We start from the raw sequence: 18,144 nt of genomic DNA, 5'->3' as shown, positions 1-18,144 counted from the left end.
CTGTGGCTCCTCATTCTAGCATTCAGAAGGGCCCGGCCTCTGAGAGCCCTGCCCACTCCCTCCGGGGTCCTGGCTTCCCACAGTGTCTCTGCTAATGCTGCTTCTACAAGCCAGGGCCCTTCCTGGGGCACCAAAGCGAGAGGAGAAAACAGTGCTCTTTCGAAGAGCGCTTGTCCCGCTATTTTCACTCCTAGTCAGCTCATTCTTAACACACCTGGGCCTCAGCAGGGTTGTGACGTGGGCCCGGATCTCTGCCACCGATTACGCACCCCGTCCTTCTCGAGGCCCCAGTCCTCTCTCCAGAGGACGACCATAAGGAGAACCAGTAGGATGTACGCATGATGAGCTATCACGTGTGAACAGGTGTCTTCTCTCCTGCCAGTTCTGATGGATCGGCAGTGTCTCCGGGAGCACTGTGCCAAGGACTCCGAGAGCACGTGCAGGTTTAGAGGAGACAGGACCCTGACAGGCAAGTCCTGTCTGCCCCTGGGCTCAGGGCTGGGGAGTGAGCAGCCTGAGTTACCGGCGCCTGCCGTTCCTGACACACAACACTGGACAGCCGTTTGACCAAAACCTTAGCCACACTTTCCCCGCGGGGACCAGAGGCAGAGCCAGAGCGTGGGGCTCTCCCCCACTCCACCGCCAGCAAACTGCGTGACTTGGGGCCATGGCTGTGTGTGCCGCCGCTGTCCCCATTAGAAAAAGTGGGCTTACATTTAGCGTCAGCCTTGGGATCTTCCTGAGGCTGAAAGTTGACTGAAAACGAGAAAGTGACGGCTCACGGTGACACGCTTCCCATGTCTTTTGATTCCTCCAGGAGACCTGGTATTGGCACGGAAATATCTACGCCAACAAGGTGGTCATGAGCGGGGTGAAGTGCTCGGGAACCGAGCTGTCCCTGGCACACTGCCGCCAGGACGAGGATGTGGCCTGCCCCCAGGGCGCGGTGCAGTATGGGGCTGGAGTCGCCTGCTCAGAAAGTGAGAGTCCCTGGGGGTCACATGCTCCCTCCCCCGCACGGACACCCCAACACTTGCCTGCTGACAGTGGAAAGAGAAGCGGGAGGGAGGGACTGGGGAGTCTGGGAGCCTTGGGTTCAAATGGCGGGGCCGCCGGAGACCAGGGGACCTTCCGTGAGTTCTGTCCCTGAGAACTCCCAGCTCTTACCAGTTACCGAGGAAGACAGCACCTTCCTCAGGGCCGTTTCTGAGGCCAGGGAAGCAGATGAAGTGTTGGCTTCCTTCCTCCCACCCCGCTCCAAAAAGCATTGCTTGTTTTCATACCTTGGAGACAACTTAGCTTCCTGGTGAGTCCCTGGGAATCCTAAAGAGATTGAAAACATAGAGGGGGAACCCCTGCGGGGACTCAGAATGGCCCAGCTCATGAAGGCTCCCTTCTGTGCTGAGAGAGAGAGAGAGAGAGAGGACTAGCTCTGCAGCCTTGTGGGCATGCCGCTCTCCTGAGCCTCGTGACAGTGCTGCTCTCCCACCTTGACCTTCTAAAACCACACTTAGCCTTTTCCCTCGTGAATCTGGGAGGTGCAAGAGGCCCCGGATCTGGCCAGAGAACCTGAGAGCAGACCCCACCTGCCCGTTTATTAGCTAATCTTGGCAGAGTTAACCACTCTGATCTCTAGTTACAGTTTTTTCTAAACGATGGGAATTAAATGTGACAGGAAACACGCGTGCGTGCCCAGAAGACAGTGGTGCACCATCTTTTACTGTCATGGAAAGCCAGGGGGGCCAGATCTGAGCTAGTGAAATTTGTGCACTATTGACCCCTTTAGACTCACCCCGCATTTTTTAAGCCTTCCTTGTAAGGCAGGACTGCCCTCCTCCCAACCCCCCAGGCATGAGCTTCTCTAGGCAGACCACCCTGTCCAAGGAAGAGCTCATTACTCTTTTTTTTTCTTTTTAAAGATTTCATTTATTTATTTGACAGACAAAGATCACAAGTAGGCAGAGAGGAAGGCAGAGAGAGGGGGAAGCAGGCTCCCCGCTGAGCAGAAAGCCTGATGTGGGGCTCCATCCCAGGACCCTGGGATCATGGCCTGGAGCTCATCACTCTTAACCGGCCTCCCCAGGAGGAACATCCAAACAGACAGAAGCAGTCAGGGGCCTTTTCTTGGCTTCTTAATTTATTTATATTTGTAATATACCATCATTTCCAAGAGGAAAATAACATAAACCTAAATAAAATTCAAGGTAGCCTAGGAGAAGATCAGATGTGAAAAGTAGGGATTGGCAAAAAGGTACTGGCTCGAAATGGAACCGAGAGAGAGGTTAAAAAAAATACGTGCTATAGAGTCCTATTCATTTACTGTTGGGAGGTCATAAAATTCACCAGGAGCTTCCTAACAGCCGAAGGAAGGAGGGAAACCTGGTCGTTAATGTCATCCACAGTGTCCATGAAGTAGAAATATACCCATGAGATGAGAGATGCCCACTGTTCTAGATTCTGAGATGGAAGGGAATTTCTCATGCAGACAGACAGTTGTGAGATCAATAGTACCCTTGACATCCTCATGGCAGGTGAAAAATGAGTTTCATGGGGCTCTGAGAACTCAAGTTAGGCCAAAGGCATCACTCAGAGTGAATCCTGGGGTAGGCAGGGGAACAGTGGCCATTTGGGCCAGGAACACAGCTCTTAGTGGATCTGGCTGAATGCATGTTACAGTATTGGGAGATGAGGAATGTTCTGCATAATTACTATTTCTCATCCGACCAGTTCCACCCTGTATCTGCAAGTCTTCCTTTTCTCTCCGTCTTCCTGCTGACCCACCCCCCACCCCGCCATATACACTCGGTCTTCACTGTTACCTCTTGTGTCTTCTCAACTCCCTCTACGTCCTTCCCCCCGGCTGTCTCGGCCTGTGTCCAGGTGCCATTCCTCCAGACTGTATCAGTGCAGAGGCTCCTGGGCAGGACCCCCATAGTGAGGGGTGCCCCTCCGATGGCTCCCCCACCCCGGGCCGGAATCCATGCTGGTCTCCCACACATGCTTCTGTCCTGTTCAAACCCATCCAGGCTTCCCCACAGCACTTAGGTGAATTCGGGAACTTGCACAAGGCACATGTTGTCCAACCTCATTTGGAGCCACCTTCCACCTCCCACCCCTCCTTGGTGACCCAGCCACAGAGGTGCCCCTTTATGCCTCAGGGACCTGACACATGCTACTTAGCATTGTAGGGTGACTCCTTGTAATCCCTGTTCATCCTCCAGGGAGCAACTAAACCCTAATTGCCTCCAATGAAATCCTTCCCGACCTCCTCCCCCGCCCTGGGTCCCCTGGTTATAATTTCCAACACCCTCCATATGTCTCCTTCTGGCTCTGGTCACAACTGTAATTAAGTAGCTAATACGGGCTTCCATCTGCCTCTCCTGCGACAACGTAAGGTCAGCCTTTGCAGCACTGTCCGGAGAGCCTAGCACAGGGTTCACTGGAATGCTTGGTGGAAAGACAGAGAGAAAGAGAGAAAGAGCAAGGGAGACCCGTTCGCTCAGCTCAGATGTAAGCAGAAGTGCTGTCCATGGAGTACCGACTGTGGTACAGACAGTGAATAAGAGACTCATTACTCCCTCCAATGAAAGTGTGACCAGGACACTCAGCACCAGCCAAGCTGCCTCCTGGTGTGTGTCCTCCACGAGGAAGTATTTCTCAACAAATGAGAGCCCTCTACTTGCTGCCTTCTACTCCTTACCCCACATCTCATCTGTGTGCCACCCTCCAGACCCTTCAGCTCCACATCCATCCCCTGCAGGTGGATTTGCTCTGGAGAGGCTGCCAGCCCCAGGGGGTCCCCGTGTGTCTTGAGAGCTCCATGCGCAGCCTGGGGGCCACGGGGAGCGCTCCAGGCTCTGGTGAACTTGAGGGAAGCAAAGCTCAGACGCACACCTGCTCCAGTTACAAGCAACTTGTCAGAAAATGAAGGATGGATCCCGTTACAAGTAATTCACAGACAATACTTTTGTGAATTCAGATGTACTACAAATAGTCGGTAGAATCTGACTTTTAAAGGGAAAGCTATGGTTAATCCTTTTGTAAAAAAGATAAACCTTCTATAGGCTTGTTTAGGAAATACAGAGTGTAGCCATTGGTAATTTTTTTTAAACACCTGTAGTGTGCAGTGTGCTCGCTGATTACATCAAGCTTTGTTTTAAAAAATGCACCTGGGGGCACTTGGGTGGCACAGTCAACCCGTTAAGTGTCGGACTCAGTTGGCTCAGGTCATGATCTCAGCGTCATGGGATCGAGCCCTGAGGTGTGAGGAGCCACGCTCAGCCGGGTATTTGCTTCTCTCTCTCTCTCTCTCTGCCTCTCCCCCTTTGCCCCTCCCCGAGCTTGCACTTTCTCTTTCTAAAATAAATACATAAATCTTAAAAAAAAAAAATGCACCTGGTGGAAACTCTCGTGCAGAGCAACGGTGTGCATGGAAACTAGAAGAATCCATCATTGAGCAACACGCATCAGAGCCTTGAAAACATGCAGCCCTTCTGTCCAGCAATGTCACTTCTAGAAATACACTCTAAAGAAATAAGTTATATACGCAGACTTACTCCCGGAAGTTTATCACAGCTTTATCTTGAACGATGAGAAACGGCAAGCAACCGGTATATTGAGAAATAGGAGATAGGGTTATGAATCCAATATTATGCAGCCATAAAATGCATGTGTAATGGGTATTTATTAACAAGGAAATATGTAAGATCTATTTTAAGGGAAACGGTATTAGCAGACTGTAAATCTACATACACTATCACATGTGTTGTAAACTGTGCATCCCTCCCAGAAGGATCAGACCGAGGTGTTCACGGGGCTCTCTCTGGGAAGCATAGTATCATTGCTATTGTTCGTATTTTACGATGGAAAATCTGCAGCCACCCAAAAGGAGAGATAACAATATAATGGACGCTCGTGTTTTACCCATCATGTTGCATTGATAGCTGCAGAGATGTCCGAGAGGACTGTCAGAGGAGGGGAAGAGGAACTTGGGGTAGCATTCCTCCAGGAGGGGACCTGGAGAGACCATGAGCCCATCCCAGGTGGTGATGCTAGGCAGGGATGGGGTTGGTCCCAGCTCAGGAGTCCAAAGCAGAAGACTTGGAGGGGTGAGGGGGGTCGCTCATCTTGCTTGAACACTGTGTCTGTGCTCCCCAGCTGCCCCCGACCTGGTCCTCAATGCGGAGATCGTCCAGCAGAGCACCTACCTAGAGGACCGCCCCATGTTCATGCTCCAGTGTGCCATGGAGGAGAACTGCCTCTCAGCCTCGGCCGCCCAGACCAACCCCACCACAGGCTACCGCCGCCTTCTGCGCTTCTCCTCCCAGATCCACAACAACGGGCAGTCTGACTTCCGACCCAAGAATGGCCGCCATGCGTGGATCTGGCATGATTGCCACAGGTGAGCCCTCCTGCATCATCAGCAGCCTGACACGGTGCAGGGCCCGCATAGGAATCAGAATCGCAGGGTCGCTCCAGAGAGAGCCGAGAGGCCACACATCCAGGAGGCGGGGTCCGCCCACATTAGAGGGGGTCCAGGTCGCCACAGTGGCCTTCCACATTTACTGAGCCATTCTCCACCGCCAGCTGCCCCGGCCCCCCTCATCTTCCCCTAGCCTGGTCTCTTTCTTGCCTCCAGTGCCTAATGTTAGGGAACAAACATCTTGTTTGTCTCATCTCCACTGACACTTTGGTTCATGGTTTTCACGTCCATCTATGGCAAGTTCACGCTCTGCACAGTGCTTGGGGATTCTGCAATTTTTGGATTTTTATAAATATATGTGAGGGGCGCCTGGGTGGCTCAGTGTGTTAAGCATCTGCCTTCAGCTCAGATCATGATCCCGGGGTCCTGGGATCGGGCCCCATGTCAGGTCCCTGCTCAGCGAGGAGTCTGCTTCTCCCTCTGCCTGCCACTTCCCGTGTTTGTGCTGTCTCTCTGTCAAATAAATAAATAAAATATTTTTTAAAATATCCTCAAAAAAATATATATATATATTTGAAATATCTCCAGGAAGGTAGTGGGTATGGAGGCAAGGGTTCTGGGCCCAGCAGTCATGAGACCCAGTCTCTCAACCCAGCCTTGCCTCCTACCAGCTGCGTGATGTCAGACCATCTGGGCCACATCAGCCGGGACCTCCAGTGTCCCTGCCAGCCCTCAGCCTGTGGACTTGGCCCCAGTGCTATGAATCCTGCACCAGAACAGAAATCCTAGAGCTGGCCCTTGCTGAAGCCAACAGAAACCACCCATTCATCTCCTTGCCTTTTCTTTCTCTTTGCCTTTGATGTTCATTCTAATCCAGAGCCCACTGCCCTAGCTTGTTCAGATTTTCCTGCGGGGACCTGACTTGGGCAGGGAGAGGGAACAGAAGAGAACACACTTTTGAAGACGAAGGGTGGGGAGCCCTGCCGTGCAACAGGGCAGCAAGCCCCCGAGGGGTCCACAGTGAGCACCCCCTCTCCCCGGATGCCCTCCTTCTCTGCGGCAGAGCTCCCTGCTTCTCACAGGGAGGCCCGTGGGTGGGCAGAGTCAGCCCATGGCAGACCTTCGCCCCAGAATCTGCATTTTGTCAGGATCACCAGGCAATGGTGTATATGTCATGTCTTAAGTCTGAGGAGCCCCAGCCCAGCCAGGACTAGGCATCCTTCCAACTGGAAAACATAGCAACCTCCATGAGGGGCACAAGAACTGACTTTTCTTGACCCCCTTCTCAGTGCCAGGCACATTCTCAAGGGTAACAGAGTGGGGGCTCGGTGTTTATAGGGCTTGTCCAGGAAATCCAATGGGAAGTTGCCGGGCGGGGTCCCCGGGTTGCGTCTGTCTGACTCCAGAGTGTATGCTCTTTCTGTTACCTCTGCTGAATGTTCATCCGAAACCTGTCCTCGCCTGCTTCTCCGTGTCCCAATGGATGCTCCTGTCACAGTCAAACCAGTTTAGGGATTGAACAGTTCAATCTGTTTAAAAAAAAAAAAAAAAGCCTAGGGATAGAACTTAGAACTTGTTGATTTTCCTTCATAATTATTATCTGTATGTTTTGAATGTCCTAATTAGCCAGGGAATTTTCGGTCTCCATACAGAAGTATGTCAGCCTTCAGCAGGGTGGACGTCAGAGAGTAAAACTGAAGTCATGAGCAGATTGGTGCCTGATGGCCTCTAGAAAGCATATGGGTGGGAGCCCTGGGCCGGCGGGGGCTGACGCTGCCCGCTGTAAGTTGGACATGATTGCATCTCTGTCCCACACGTGGTGGTCTGCCCAGACATTACATGGGGGGAGTCTCCGCGGGACATCTGCTAGCTCTCCAAGCAGTGGTTTGTCCTCTAAGAATACACATGGTGACACCACGGACGTGTTCCTTCTGATCTGGAGCTCCAGCGTCCTGGTCTCTACCCCACCCCACCCCATGCTTTTCCTGTCGTTCTGTTTCATTTCTGTGCTTACAGATGTTCTAATCAGTGGTTTGGGAGTAATGCGTGGAAAAAAACATGCTGGCCAAGCATATGTCCCTTCAAGCCACCCCTTCCTCGTCTGTAACTGAGAACCTACAGCCATGAGATCTGAGGGAGCATAAGAGTGTTGCCCTCCCCCCAGCCCCCAGCCTCCAAAGCTCCAGGGGACATGTCCAGGCTCTGTAGGAGGACCTTTCAATAGGACTTCTGGCCCCAAACCTCAGTTGGGTCCCTTTGGGAGTATGATGAAAGCAGGCCCTTCTTCACCCAAAAACAAAAAATTATTTCTAGAAGATTCAACATCCTCTTTCAGCAGATTTACTGACTGTGGAGCCAAAGTTGAGAACCCTGGCTCAAATCAGTGTGCATGAGGAAAATGATCACTCCCAATGTGATTAATGCTACAGTGAGGAACAGAACTATGTTCTTTGAAAGCTTTCAAATGAAACCTAAAGACTGACCCCCTTAGCACCTTCCTTGCCCACCAGAGGTAGAAGAAAAATGCCCTGAGATGTCCTCTCTTATATGCACCGTGCCATGGGTCAATGACCCTGCCTGTGCCCCAGGGAGCGGGGCCACACCTACTTCACTGGCACGTCACGTCCCAGGTCCGGCAGGGTCCATGCAGAGCTGGACACAGAGCCGCTCTGCCCCTGCTGTGGCCCGGGGATGAGTCCTCACTCTGCAGGCAGCCCCAGGAGAGACGCTGGGAGCTGGCAAGCAGGGCAGTGGAGGCAGAGCCCAGGGCCCAGCCCAGCGACCCAGGGACAGCCCTGCTCCAAAGAGGAGACTTTCCTTTACTCTGCCCAGCTCCCACCATGTGCAGAGCAGGCCCCATCTTGGATCAAAGCCCCACAGATGCAATGTGGGGAGCCAATGTTTGGCCCTTGTCCCATCTGTAGGGCTTTGTTCTGGCCAGAGGGCTCCCAGCACATGGGGATGGCGGGTGGAGTGAGCAGAAGGCCCTCACCCTTCATGACAGCACCTCATGAGCCGGGAACACCCGCCACCATCCTCCCCTCCTCCATATTCTCTGCAGTGGGGACAGGATCATTGTCCCAGCTGCAGCTGAGCCCCAGCTAGGACTGTCCATTCTGGAGGCACCAGGGGACACGTGGCAGGGGTTGGACAAGGTGAAGGGTGACAGCATTTCTGCAGTGCACACAAACTTTCTGATTCAGAGTTTTATGTGGGTCCCCAGGGACCTAGGAAAACAAAGCTGCCATCTTCCTCTGGACTGGCGTGGTCCGTCTTCCACATCTCCATCATCTCCTTCTTCCACTGACATCATGTCTTAGCATACTGAGCTCCGGAGTCTTAAGGTGGAAGGCCATCCTTCCTTTTCTCCAGATCACAATGACCTCCACCAAGTGTCAGGTTATTCTCTCTCTCCGGAGGTTCTGGAATTTCTTTCCAAGTTGTAATTTCCCTAGCTGCCCCCCCCCCACCACCACCATGGATCTCCAACCCCCTCTTAAACTTCCAAGGGTCAGGACACCTTAGTGTGGAAAGCGGAGATATACCCATCACCAACACGTGCCCTCCTGCCCTCCAGGGGGCTCCATCTGCATTTCCTGGGCAGGGGTGTGGGGTGGGGGGCGGGGGCAGGGGGTGCCCCGGTCTCTACAGCCAGCCGGCAGAGAGGGAGACGTGGCCCCAGGGAGTGATGTCCACACCTGCCCCAGAGGTGAAACACAGGAGCCCCAGGACTACAGCTAGCTGGAATCAAGAGGCTCCAAACCAGCTGTTTCCATCCTCGTGTCGGCAGGGGAAAAACTGAAGAGCTAGGGAAGACTCTTAAATCAGGTCTGCAGGAAGCAGGAGGAGCGGGAGAAGGTCAGCCTTACAAGAGTCCATCTGTGGACTGCGTCTGAATTTTGTTTAGACAACGGAACATAAACCCATTTCTCTTCAGTCTTTCCAGCCGGTAAACATGGTAACATAAACCCCTCTCTGAAAGATGCAGACATGTTTTAGGCAATGAGTCAGACCTCATGTCTCATCCTGCTCCTTCGAGAAGCCAAAATAGACTCGTTCAGAGTCATCGCTCCGACTTGCCACAAAACGTGTCCTTGTGAGTGTTCTCAGGGGGCCCCTGGCTCAGCATCACTTTACCCAGAAACATGAGCGACCTGAGAAAAGCCCAAGTTAGGAACTCCTGGCAGTATTTTTAGCACAAGCAAACATAGGAGGAAGGGGGAAAGAGCCTCTAATTTCCTCTCCGAAAACCTATCGTTTTAATTCCCCTCTTGCCGCTGTCCTGACTGCCCCTGCTCCCATGGAGGGAGCCTGAGGCCAGCCCCGTAGGCCTTGGGCGGGTGAGGAAGGCTGGGAAGGGTAGCAGGACCTTTAGCGACGGCAGTGGTTACAAAAACACTACTCGTGGTACTTCTGGGAGCAGGAGTGACGACAAGAGAGTTGACAGGTGCTGAGAACCCCTCTGTTACAAGCCCCCTGGGAGGTCTTTCTCTATGGTTTCTCTGATTCAGTCCTTCTGGGCCCCCTAAGAATGGGTCCTGTGATCATCCCCTCTTTCCTGAGGAAGAAGCTCAGGTAGTTTTGCTCCCCGTGCCTTGGGCGCCTTGTATCTCTGTTTCCCCATTTGCCCCGTGTCCCTGTGATGCCAGAGACAAGCACGTTCGCATAGTTGCACGTGCCTGTGAGGCACACGTGGCGCAGCTCAGGCTGGGCCTCAGGGAGGCCCTTGGCCACACGCGGCAGCCATCTTCCCCTTATTTTTTCTGCACCAAAGGCACTACTTTCCAAGAATCTGCATCTGTTCTCAATTCCTCCGGAGCCAAGAGATGGGACACTGTTATGTAAACAACTCGCAGGAGCAAGAGACACGGGGACACACGAGCTCTCCCTCCTCTGCTCTCATCCCGAGCCCACAGGGACGTGCCTGCCACGCTCTGCTCCTTCCCAAGGGCCTGCGAGCCCCTCTCGGCCCCTTTTTACGTGTCCCAGGCGAGGGGCACAGACTCCTGCCGCCCACTTCGAGCTGGTGGGGTGACCTGGGGGCCCTCCTGCCTTGAGTTCGGAGACCCCCCGACTCGCCAGTGTCTGCTCTTCCTGCCTTTCCTCTCCCGCACATGCCCTCCCCCTTCTGTCCTTTCCCTCCCCGCCATATCCCCACTTCAGAAAGTTTCCCAGAGATCTCAGAAAGTCACTTTTATCAGTCTGCAGTAAGTGTGCAACACAGAAATGGGCTGGGCCAAACACTGTCGTGCCCAGGAGGGTTATAAACAGCACTGAGTAAAGAGCTCTTCACGTATGAAGCGGACAGCGTGGCAGGCCCCCTGCCTCCCCGGGCACCTTGCTAATCCCCACAAGGCCGCCTGCGTCCGGGCAGGGTTGTCCCCGTTCAGCTGGTGAGAGAGCCGAGGCCCGGACGGGCGAGCCTTCCCTCGTGGGGGAGCACCACGGATACCAGCTTCTGCTTCTGTCCTCCCTTTCCTCAGGCCCTGTCACCCACTCCTCTTCCACAGGCCACCCCTCAGGACCCCACTGCTCACAGGCGGCAGCTCTAGCCACTGACCTGTAGCCTGCCCCCCCCGCTTCTCTCTCTCACTCACTCTCTCTCTGCAGGCACTACCACAGCATGGAAGTGTTCACCCACTATGACCTCTTGAACCTCAACGGTACCAAGGTGGCAGAGGGCCACAAAGCCAGCTTCTGCTTGGAGGACACAGAATGTGAAGGAGGTATCTTTGTGGGGTGGCTCCAGAGGGACTCCAGTGCTCCCACCTGTCCTGGAACCCAGGACTGACGCCACACACTGTCACCCTGGCTGCTGCTAACTCTCCCCGTGACCCCTTCTCCCCTCAGGCCTTCCTTTGGCTATAGCTTGGGGCTGGGGCTTGTGGGCAGGGCCCGGCTGTGAAGGTGCTGGGTCCCCCCAGAGTTCTGCCAGTGGGCATTGGTGGGTCCACGTGGTCCCCTGGTGAGGCCCAAACCTGGCACGTGATCCCCCTCCACCTCTGGCTGCCACGGCCTCTCTCCCTGGGTCCCAGCACCAAACCCCTGCCCCACAGGCTCATGGCCTCCCAAATCCAAGCCCAAAAGACCCACTCTGAGGTTCCCAGGTCTCTCGACTCCCCCAGAGAGAGGTGGCACTCAGCTCCCACCTCTGATCACCGGTGGGCACACCCACCACCTGACCTGACTGGGACTCAGGGGAGACACAGTGCTGCTTCAGCATATGCCCAGGGCTTCCAGCAGTGCCCAGGCAGGGTAGCCTCTCGACAATGCGTGTTCGTTACTCAGCCGTGGATTTGCCATGCCATGAAATCACCCAAACGAATGAGTTTTGAGCACGTCCTATGTGCCACACAACCAGCCGACCCAGTGAAAGGTCAGATACACAAACCAGACCTGAGCCCACATCCAAGTGCCAACCCTCCAGAGGGCGGCAAGATGACCCCCACATTAAGCTAAATCACCACCACCAGAGCTTTCCCAGATCAGCACTCACTTCATTCCCAAGCTAATGCAAATGCCAGAGGGGCCCGGGGGGGCTTTGTGGAAGAGGGGCCCTTGGATGGCCCTAAGAGGACGGACGGGATGTGGGTAGAGAATCAGGCAAGGGTTCCAGGGACGGGAGAACGGATGGGAGACCCACACCGTTGGGATGGGACGCCAAGCCCTGACAAAGCAGAGGTTTGAGGGCTTGGGGGAAGAAAGAGATTTGCCAAACGTGGGCTCTGGGAACAGCACCCAGCCAGTGGGGCTTCTTGGGGCGCACTGGGGGAAGGGGAGCGCAGAGGGCGAGCACTAGAGGCAATAGGGCCCAGGTGCAAGGGGACCGGGCTTCTCTCTGCCCCTGCCTGCAGACATCCAGAAGAATTACGAGTGTGCCAACTTCGGTGAGCAGGGCATCACCATGGGCTGCTGGGATGTCTATCGCCATGACATCGACTGCCAATGGGTCGACATCACCGACGTCCCCCCAGGAGACTACCTATTCCAGGTAGGAGGGGGTCCAGCCCCAGTGGATGGGAGGAGGGCCCTTTCCTCCAGTGATGGGGAAGGCAGCCCCCTTCCTGCTGGTGTCTGAACAGGAAACGAGGGCAGGGAGGCCAGTCTGAAGGACAGGAGTCCTATGCCCAGGGGCCGGCACATCAGGGCCAACACATCAGGGCCAACCAGGTGACCTAAGCATGGGAGGCATGCACGCCTCCCGAGACACCCGCACTCAGCTGACACCTGGAACTTGCAAATCAAAATACACGGGCAGCCAGATCTGGTCCTCTGGCCGAGGAGCTCTTCCATGAACTCAGAGGTGCCCACACCTGCGGTATCCTTCGACACAGGCTCTGTCCTCCACGCATCCTCTCCCGGTGCCCTCACTCTGCCTCGTCTGTGCTGTCAGAGCTGAAAGTAATCTCATGAAGAGCAATTCACTCACCAGTGTTTGTGACCTGGGTCTCCCAGAAAAGTTGGCCTCGGGCAAGGGTCTAGGGGGCACGGTTCTCCTGCCTCCCTGCAGACACAGCGGCCTGTTCCAGCCTGCTCCAGCCAGGGCCCTGGCCGGCGTGGGAGCGGGGCTGCCCCCCACCCCCAGCCTCCCCCTGTCTAGGGTGCAGGTGTGCTCCGGCCCTCGGGGGCTCCCTGGCGTCCTGTCACATTCCTGTACAGCCATCCGGCTTGCTCTTGGGCTGGCCCCACCGGGCGGCAAAGTGGGTGACCAGAAATGTGTCATCCTGCCTTGAAAACTTGCCCAAGGGGACACTCTGCCAGCCCAGAGCCTGGCCCAGGGTCCCCACCCTGCAGACGGCCCTGGGAAGAAGCAACACCTGCAGAGAAGTGACCACAGAGCGGCTTTGGGAGTCTTCCTGGGCAGTTTCAGAGGCTGGAAATCAGACAGCCAAACACTTTTCCACCCACAAACCCCAAACCGCAGACTTGGAGAGGCCCAGCCAAAGTGCTCTTTATTCTAAAAACTGGCTATCCATGTCTCTGTGCACGTACACGGTGCATGGGGGCTTCCATGTGGGGTCTGCTATCGCTCTGCTGGGGGAAGGGGTGGCATCACATGTCCTGACCAATGCCATCTATTTAATAACGATGGCTCGTTGGAAGCCTGATGCTGGGCCTGGCCTGGCTGTGCCTGAGCCCCGTGAATGCATGGAGCCCTCCAAGGAAGGGCTCCACTAGCACGCCCATTTCACAGCCCAGCAAACCCGGATCACGTCTGCGTTCCTGACGCCTGAACTTTACAATTAGCTACTTAACTCAACAGGAGCATGTTAGTGCCTCTGATTCAAGGAAAAGAATTGTTTCCCTTAGGACAGACACGGAGCTTCCCCTGGCCTGGGATTCACTGACCCTCTCCATTACCCCCTGGCCCTGCATGCAGACCGCGGTAATGCTGCCAAGGCCGGGAGAGAGCCAGCCGGGGTTTACTGGGGGGTGAGGAGCGGAGAGGAAGTGGCCTTCCAGGCAGAGGGGCCTGCGGGCAAGGGCTTAGAGGCAGGGGCTTGTGTGAAGGCACACCTCCAGGAGCACACAGCCTGGTCCTCGTCTGCACCCCATCTCAGCGTGTCCTCCTCCAGCTTCCTCCTGGGTCCTATCAGCAGCCTCTTCTTTGGCTTCCCTCGGCCCCAGTTCCTGCCTCTACTATCCTCAAGCCTCCCAGGGCCCCCAGGACAGGGTAACCCCTTTATGAAGGCCTTTCTGTGGGAGGGGGTATGTGTGTGAATGGCACAGAGGCAGGCAGCCAGGGGCGCATACCCTCACTCCTCTGGACCTCGCTCCCTCACCCCTCGGGCCCATCCTGCCCCCAGCACTGGCCATGCTCCTTCCCATGAGGTCACCCCAGCTCTGGAGGCAGGGCTGGTGTGGGTGGGCTCCGAGCCTGTAGTGGGCGCTGGGGGGTGGCCAAGGCGGGTCTCAGCAGCTTGCTCTGCTCTGCCCTGCTCCCAGGTCGTCATCAACCCCAACTACGAGGTCGCCGAGTCTGACTACAGCAACAATATCATGAAGTGCAGGACCCGCTATGACGGCCACCGCATCTGGATGTACAACTGCCACATAGGTAAGGGCCCCAGGCACTCGGCGGGGAGCCCCTCAGCCGAGGGGACCCAGGGTCCCCCCCTGCAGCCCAGCCTCCGGGAGATGGAGGCAAGAACTGCCCTGCTTTGTCGAGGAATCCGAGCGGCTTCCCAATCTGGGTAACGAGCGTGGGGAACGGAGCCAGCCTCCTGCTTCCATGCACAGGAAGGAAGCTGTAGACACATGAGGCCTGGACAGAGGCTGGGTTTTCGCAGCCAGCTCCGGCCAAGGAGGCGGGCGGCACCGAACCGGGCTGGAGCGGAGGCCATCTCCTCGTTCCTCATGTGACCTCAAACATGTGGGCGTCAGCATTTTGTGGGTTCTGTGTATCGTTTTCCTCTGCCGAGAGCTAGAAGCTTAGTGAACCACTGTGGCTTCGGGTCTCCAATAAAGCAACTTTTCCTTGCACTCCACACACTGGGGAATAAAAGGGGAAGCAGAGCTTCCTTTCCTGCAGGAGGAGCGATGGCCCCCCACTCCCTTGATGGCAAAAACTAAACTCGCTAGTGTTGGCCATGCCTTCGCTCAGCTTTGACAGAGCACCTGACCTGTGCCTGGCCCTGGGGACGACCCACACCTGGTGGCCGCCCTGGGGCTGTCACACAGAGGTGACCCCAGCGCGGCCACCTGGTGGAGGGCAGTGGCTCCAGGCCCCTGAGGCCGACAGCTGCGGTGTGGGAGGAGGCTGAGCGTCTGGTTTGCCAAATTCTGTCTCCCCAATGCCCATCCTTCAGGTGGTTCCTTCAGTGAAGAGACAGAAAAAAAGTTTGAACACTTCAGTGGACTCATAAATAACCAGCTCTCCACACGGTAAAGCGCCAGGGCACCTCCTGTCTTCAGGCCGCCACGCATCTTCCCAAGAACTGCAGTCTGACTGATGGCCACGCTCCCCCCGCCTCGTGCAGCCCAGCCCCTGCCCTGTCCCGACCCCCTGCGGCCACATCCGAGGCTCGGGGGGGCAGGGAGACGGGGTGTGCTTGTCACCCGCTGGGGGCTGCTTACTGACCTCTGGAGCCTGGGATGACCTCTGGGGTGGGGCCTGACGACAGGGTTGTGGGCACCAAGAGCCAGCTCGGCTGGGACCCTAGGAGCACAGGTTAGCAACAGCTTGTCCCACCCCAAGTATGATGCCACCCCACTCAACTCATGACAGATAATTTCACCATGCTGCTGGTGTGAGCGGTCAACCACAGGCGGTCAGGCTGAATTCCATTTTTCCCCCCTCTTGGGTCATTTCCAGCCAACCTCAGTACCTAGACCTCTCTTCCCATTAAACAGGCTGCCTTTACTCTATGATATTCACATATACAAATAATGCTGCCATCTGTTTTCTAATGAGCTCAGAGTTGGTGCTTCTCCCCCCTCCACTCCTAAATCCTCTTACGAGATACATTATACTTTCACAGACTTTGAAACACAAACTAATTTCACAGCATATACTATTGGGCATCTGGGCCTCTGAAAGTATAGCTCAAAAGGAAAACCAGCCCACCTGTGTAAGTGACTCGTCTTTCTGTTGTTCCAATTCTGTGGGTAACTGATTTAACGGTGCTATAACCAGGGTCTTGGGTGGTGAGGACACCCACCGAGCGCCATGTGTCATCACAGACACTTACACATACTTGAAACTTTGAATAAAAGGTTTATGACATGTATTTGTGTCTCATTTGGGACCCTGCCCCCACCTCTGAGCAGCAGAACTCCCACGGACAGTCAGCAGGGCGGGAGCCTTGCATGTGCTCTCAGGTTCACGCTAGAGATGGGTCCCTGGGGCTGCCTTCAGCACCCACCACACAGACCAGCCCAGCCTTCTGAAAGCAGAGGTTAAGGATCACAAAAATCACAAAAATGCCAAGTCTTGTCCTTTCCTGAACTCGTGTTTTTAGTGAGTTTGTCGGGGGCACGGCAGCTGTGAGGATGGGATGGGACATCCAGATTTAAATCGTCTTAGGAGGTGTCCACAAGGCCGGTGCCCTGGCCGGCTCTGGGGGTGGGGGTGGGGAGGCCCGCCCTGCCCCCTCAGGTGATGGGGATGTGGACCACGCCCACCAGCATCAGCACCAGCAGGGGGCGGGCTCTTCCCAGCAAATCGGAAGGGTCCACCGTGACCCCAGAGCACCAAGTAGGGCTGCCTTGGCACCCATCCACCCAAACCAGAAACAGGAGTGACCTGAGACCTCGTCCCCAAAGATGCCCTTGTCCTGGGAGGGAGTCAAATTCAGCGACCATTTCAGGTGCTGCCTCTTGTCTTTGTTCATGGCTACAGAAGTGCGGCAAGCCCTTCTGTGACCCACACCTGCAGGTGACACTAGGACCAGGTCCAAGGGCTAGTGCCCTGCAGCCCAGGGCAGCAGGTTAGGATGCTGGAAGTGTTGGGAGACTGGGCAGGTGTCACACAACAGATGGAAACCCCCCCTCCTCGCCGCCCCCAAAACTGGGTAAACACTGGGCAAAAATGCCTTTGAGGCCCTGCTGGGATCCTCCCAGCCTACGGAAAGGACCCATTTCTTTAGCAGCCCCAGGTCTAAAATGGGAGGGAAACAGCACCCCCTAGTGTTCCCTGGCAGGCCATTCCGTTTTGAAGCAACGTTCAAGCTTTTATTTTTTTCTCAACTTCTGGAACTAGACCAAACGAAAGCCCACCCCACCCCACAGGGACACCCTAACAAGCTGCACAGGGCTATTCTGGTGTCTGTAAAGGCTTGTGGTGTTGGGGCACCAGCCCAGTCCTGCGGGCGCCAATCCAGGCTTGCTGGGCCTCTCAGGGCCTCAGGGAGGTAGGAGACTCAACGGCAGGCCGCTCCTTCTTCCTGTGTTGGAGCCCCAGCGCCCGGGCCACCAGCCTCCTGGCCACCGTTGTATTTGTCTGTGGTCTTGCCTTCGCCAGACGTAGGAGCTCTAAAAGGAAAGCCCCATGGCATGAGGACCTGAGTTCAAGGCTACGGCCACCACTCTTCCCAGTGACACAGCAGCCAAGAGGCCATCTGAGCCAACCTCTAAGGCCCAGCTGTCCCCACAGCATGGCTAGATGCCCGTGGGGTCCTAGCCTAATCCTGCCACCTCTGCCTCCTCTCTGGGCCACCGGGAAGGGAAGTCAAGTCAAGATGGGACACCTGGAACTCTTGGACTGACAGGATATTTACTGTCCCCAAGTCTGGGGCAAAGGTTACACGGGACACAAGAGCATCAGGTGGCCTCAGGAGACCTCTTCCGGGCCAGTCTTGCCAGCCACTTTGCAGCCACAGAAAACTGGCCTCCCAACATCCTCCATCATGCATTTGGGAAGGACAAGAGGAAAAAGGAGGAGTGATCATTTATCTGGCACCTTCTGTGTACCCCTCACTGCCCCAGGCAGGTCTGTCAGGCTGTTCTCTTTTTTTTTTTTTAAAGTATCTTATTTACTTATTTGACAGAGAGAGATCACAAGTAGGCAGAGAGGCAGGCAGAGAGAGGGGGAAAGCAGGCTCCCCACTGAGCAGGGAGCCCAATGCAGGTCTCAATCCCAGGACCCTGAGACCATGACCTGAGCTAAAGGCAGAGGCTTAACCCATTGAGCCACCCAGGTGTCCCCTGTCAGGCTGTTCTATTCACTCCTCCAGGCTACCCAGTACAATCTGCTTACTCTAGAGAGAAAGGAATCAGCTCAC

The 18,144-nt window shown here is 55.5% G+C and overlaps 2 protein-coding genes across 2 annotated transcripts in view; one reads left to right on the top strand and one right to left on the bottom strand.

The window, feature by feature from the left end:
* The window catches only part of LOXL2 (lysyl oxidase like 2), an 88,303-nt gene extending 72,152 nt beyond the window's left edge, over nucleotides 1–16,151 (top strand). Inside the window, exons 9-14 of the mRNA XM_080796176.1 lie at nucleotides 818–980; nucleotides 5,158–5,401; nucleotides 11,033–11,148; nucleotides 12,277–12,413; nucleotides 14,369–14,480; nucleotides 15,232–16,151. Of these exons, the coding sequence (XP_080652302.1) occupies nucleotides 818–980; nucleotides 5,158–5,401; nucleotides 11,033–11,148; nucleotides 12,277–12,413; nucleotides 14,369–14,480; nucleotides 15,232–15,311 (852 nt within the window). The 3' untranslated portion in view covers nucleotides 15,312–16,151. The remainder of the gene's footprint in view (nucleotides 1–817; nucleotides 981–5,157; nucleotides 5,402–11,032; nucleotides 11,149–12,276; nucleotides 12,414–14,368; nucleotides 14,481–15,231) is intronic.
* Nucleotides 16,152–17,070: 919 nt separating this feature from the next.
* R3HCC1 (R3H domain and coiled-coil containing 1) overlaps nucleotides 17,071–18,144 on the bottom strand; it is a gene marked incomplete at its 5' end in the record, with an annotated part of 28,278 nt that continues 27,204 nt past the window's right edge. The window contains one exon of the mRNA XM_080796294.1: nucleotides 17,071–17,395. Within this exon, the coding sequence (XP_080652420.1) occupies nucleotides 17,259–17,395 (137 nt within the window). The 3' untranslated portion in view covers nucleotides 17,071–17,258. The remainder of the gene's footprint in view (nucleotides 17,396–18,144) is intronic.

Source organism: Martes martes (genome assembly GCF_963455335.1).
Source record: "Martes martes genome assembly, chromosome: 2".
Classification (NCBI taxonomy): Eukaryota; Metazoa; Chordata; class Mammalia; order Carnivora; family Mustelidae; genus Martes; species Martes martes.
Note: the sequence above shows the minus strand (reverse complement) of the source record. Positions and strands in the feature narration are given on the sequence as shown.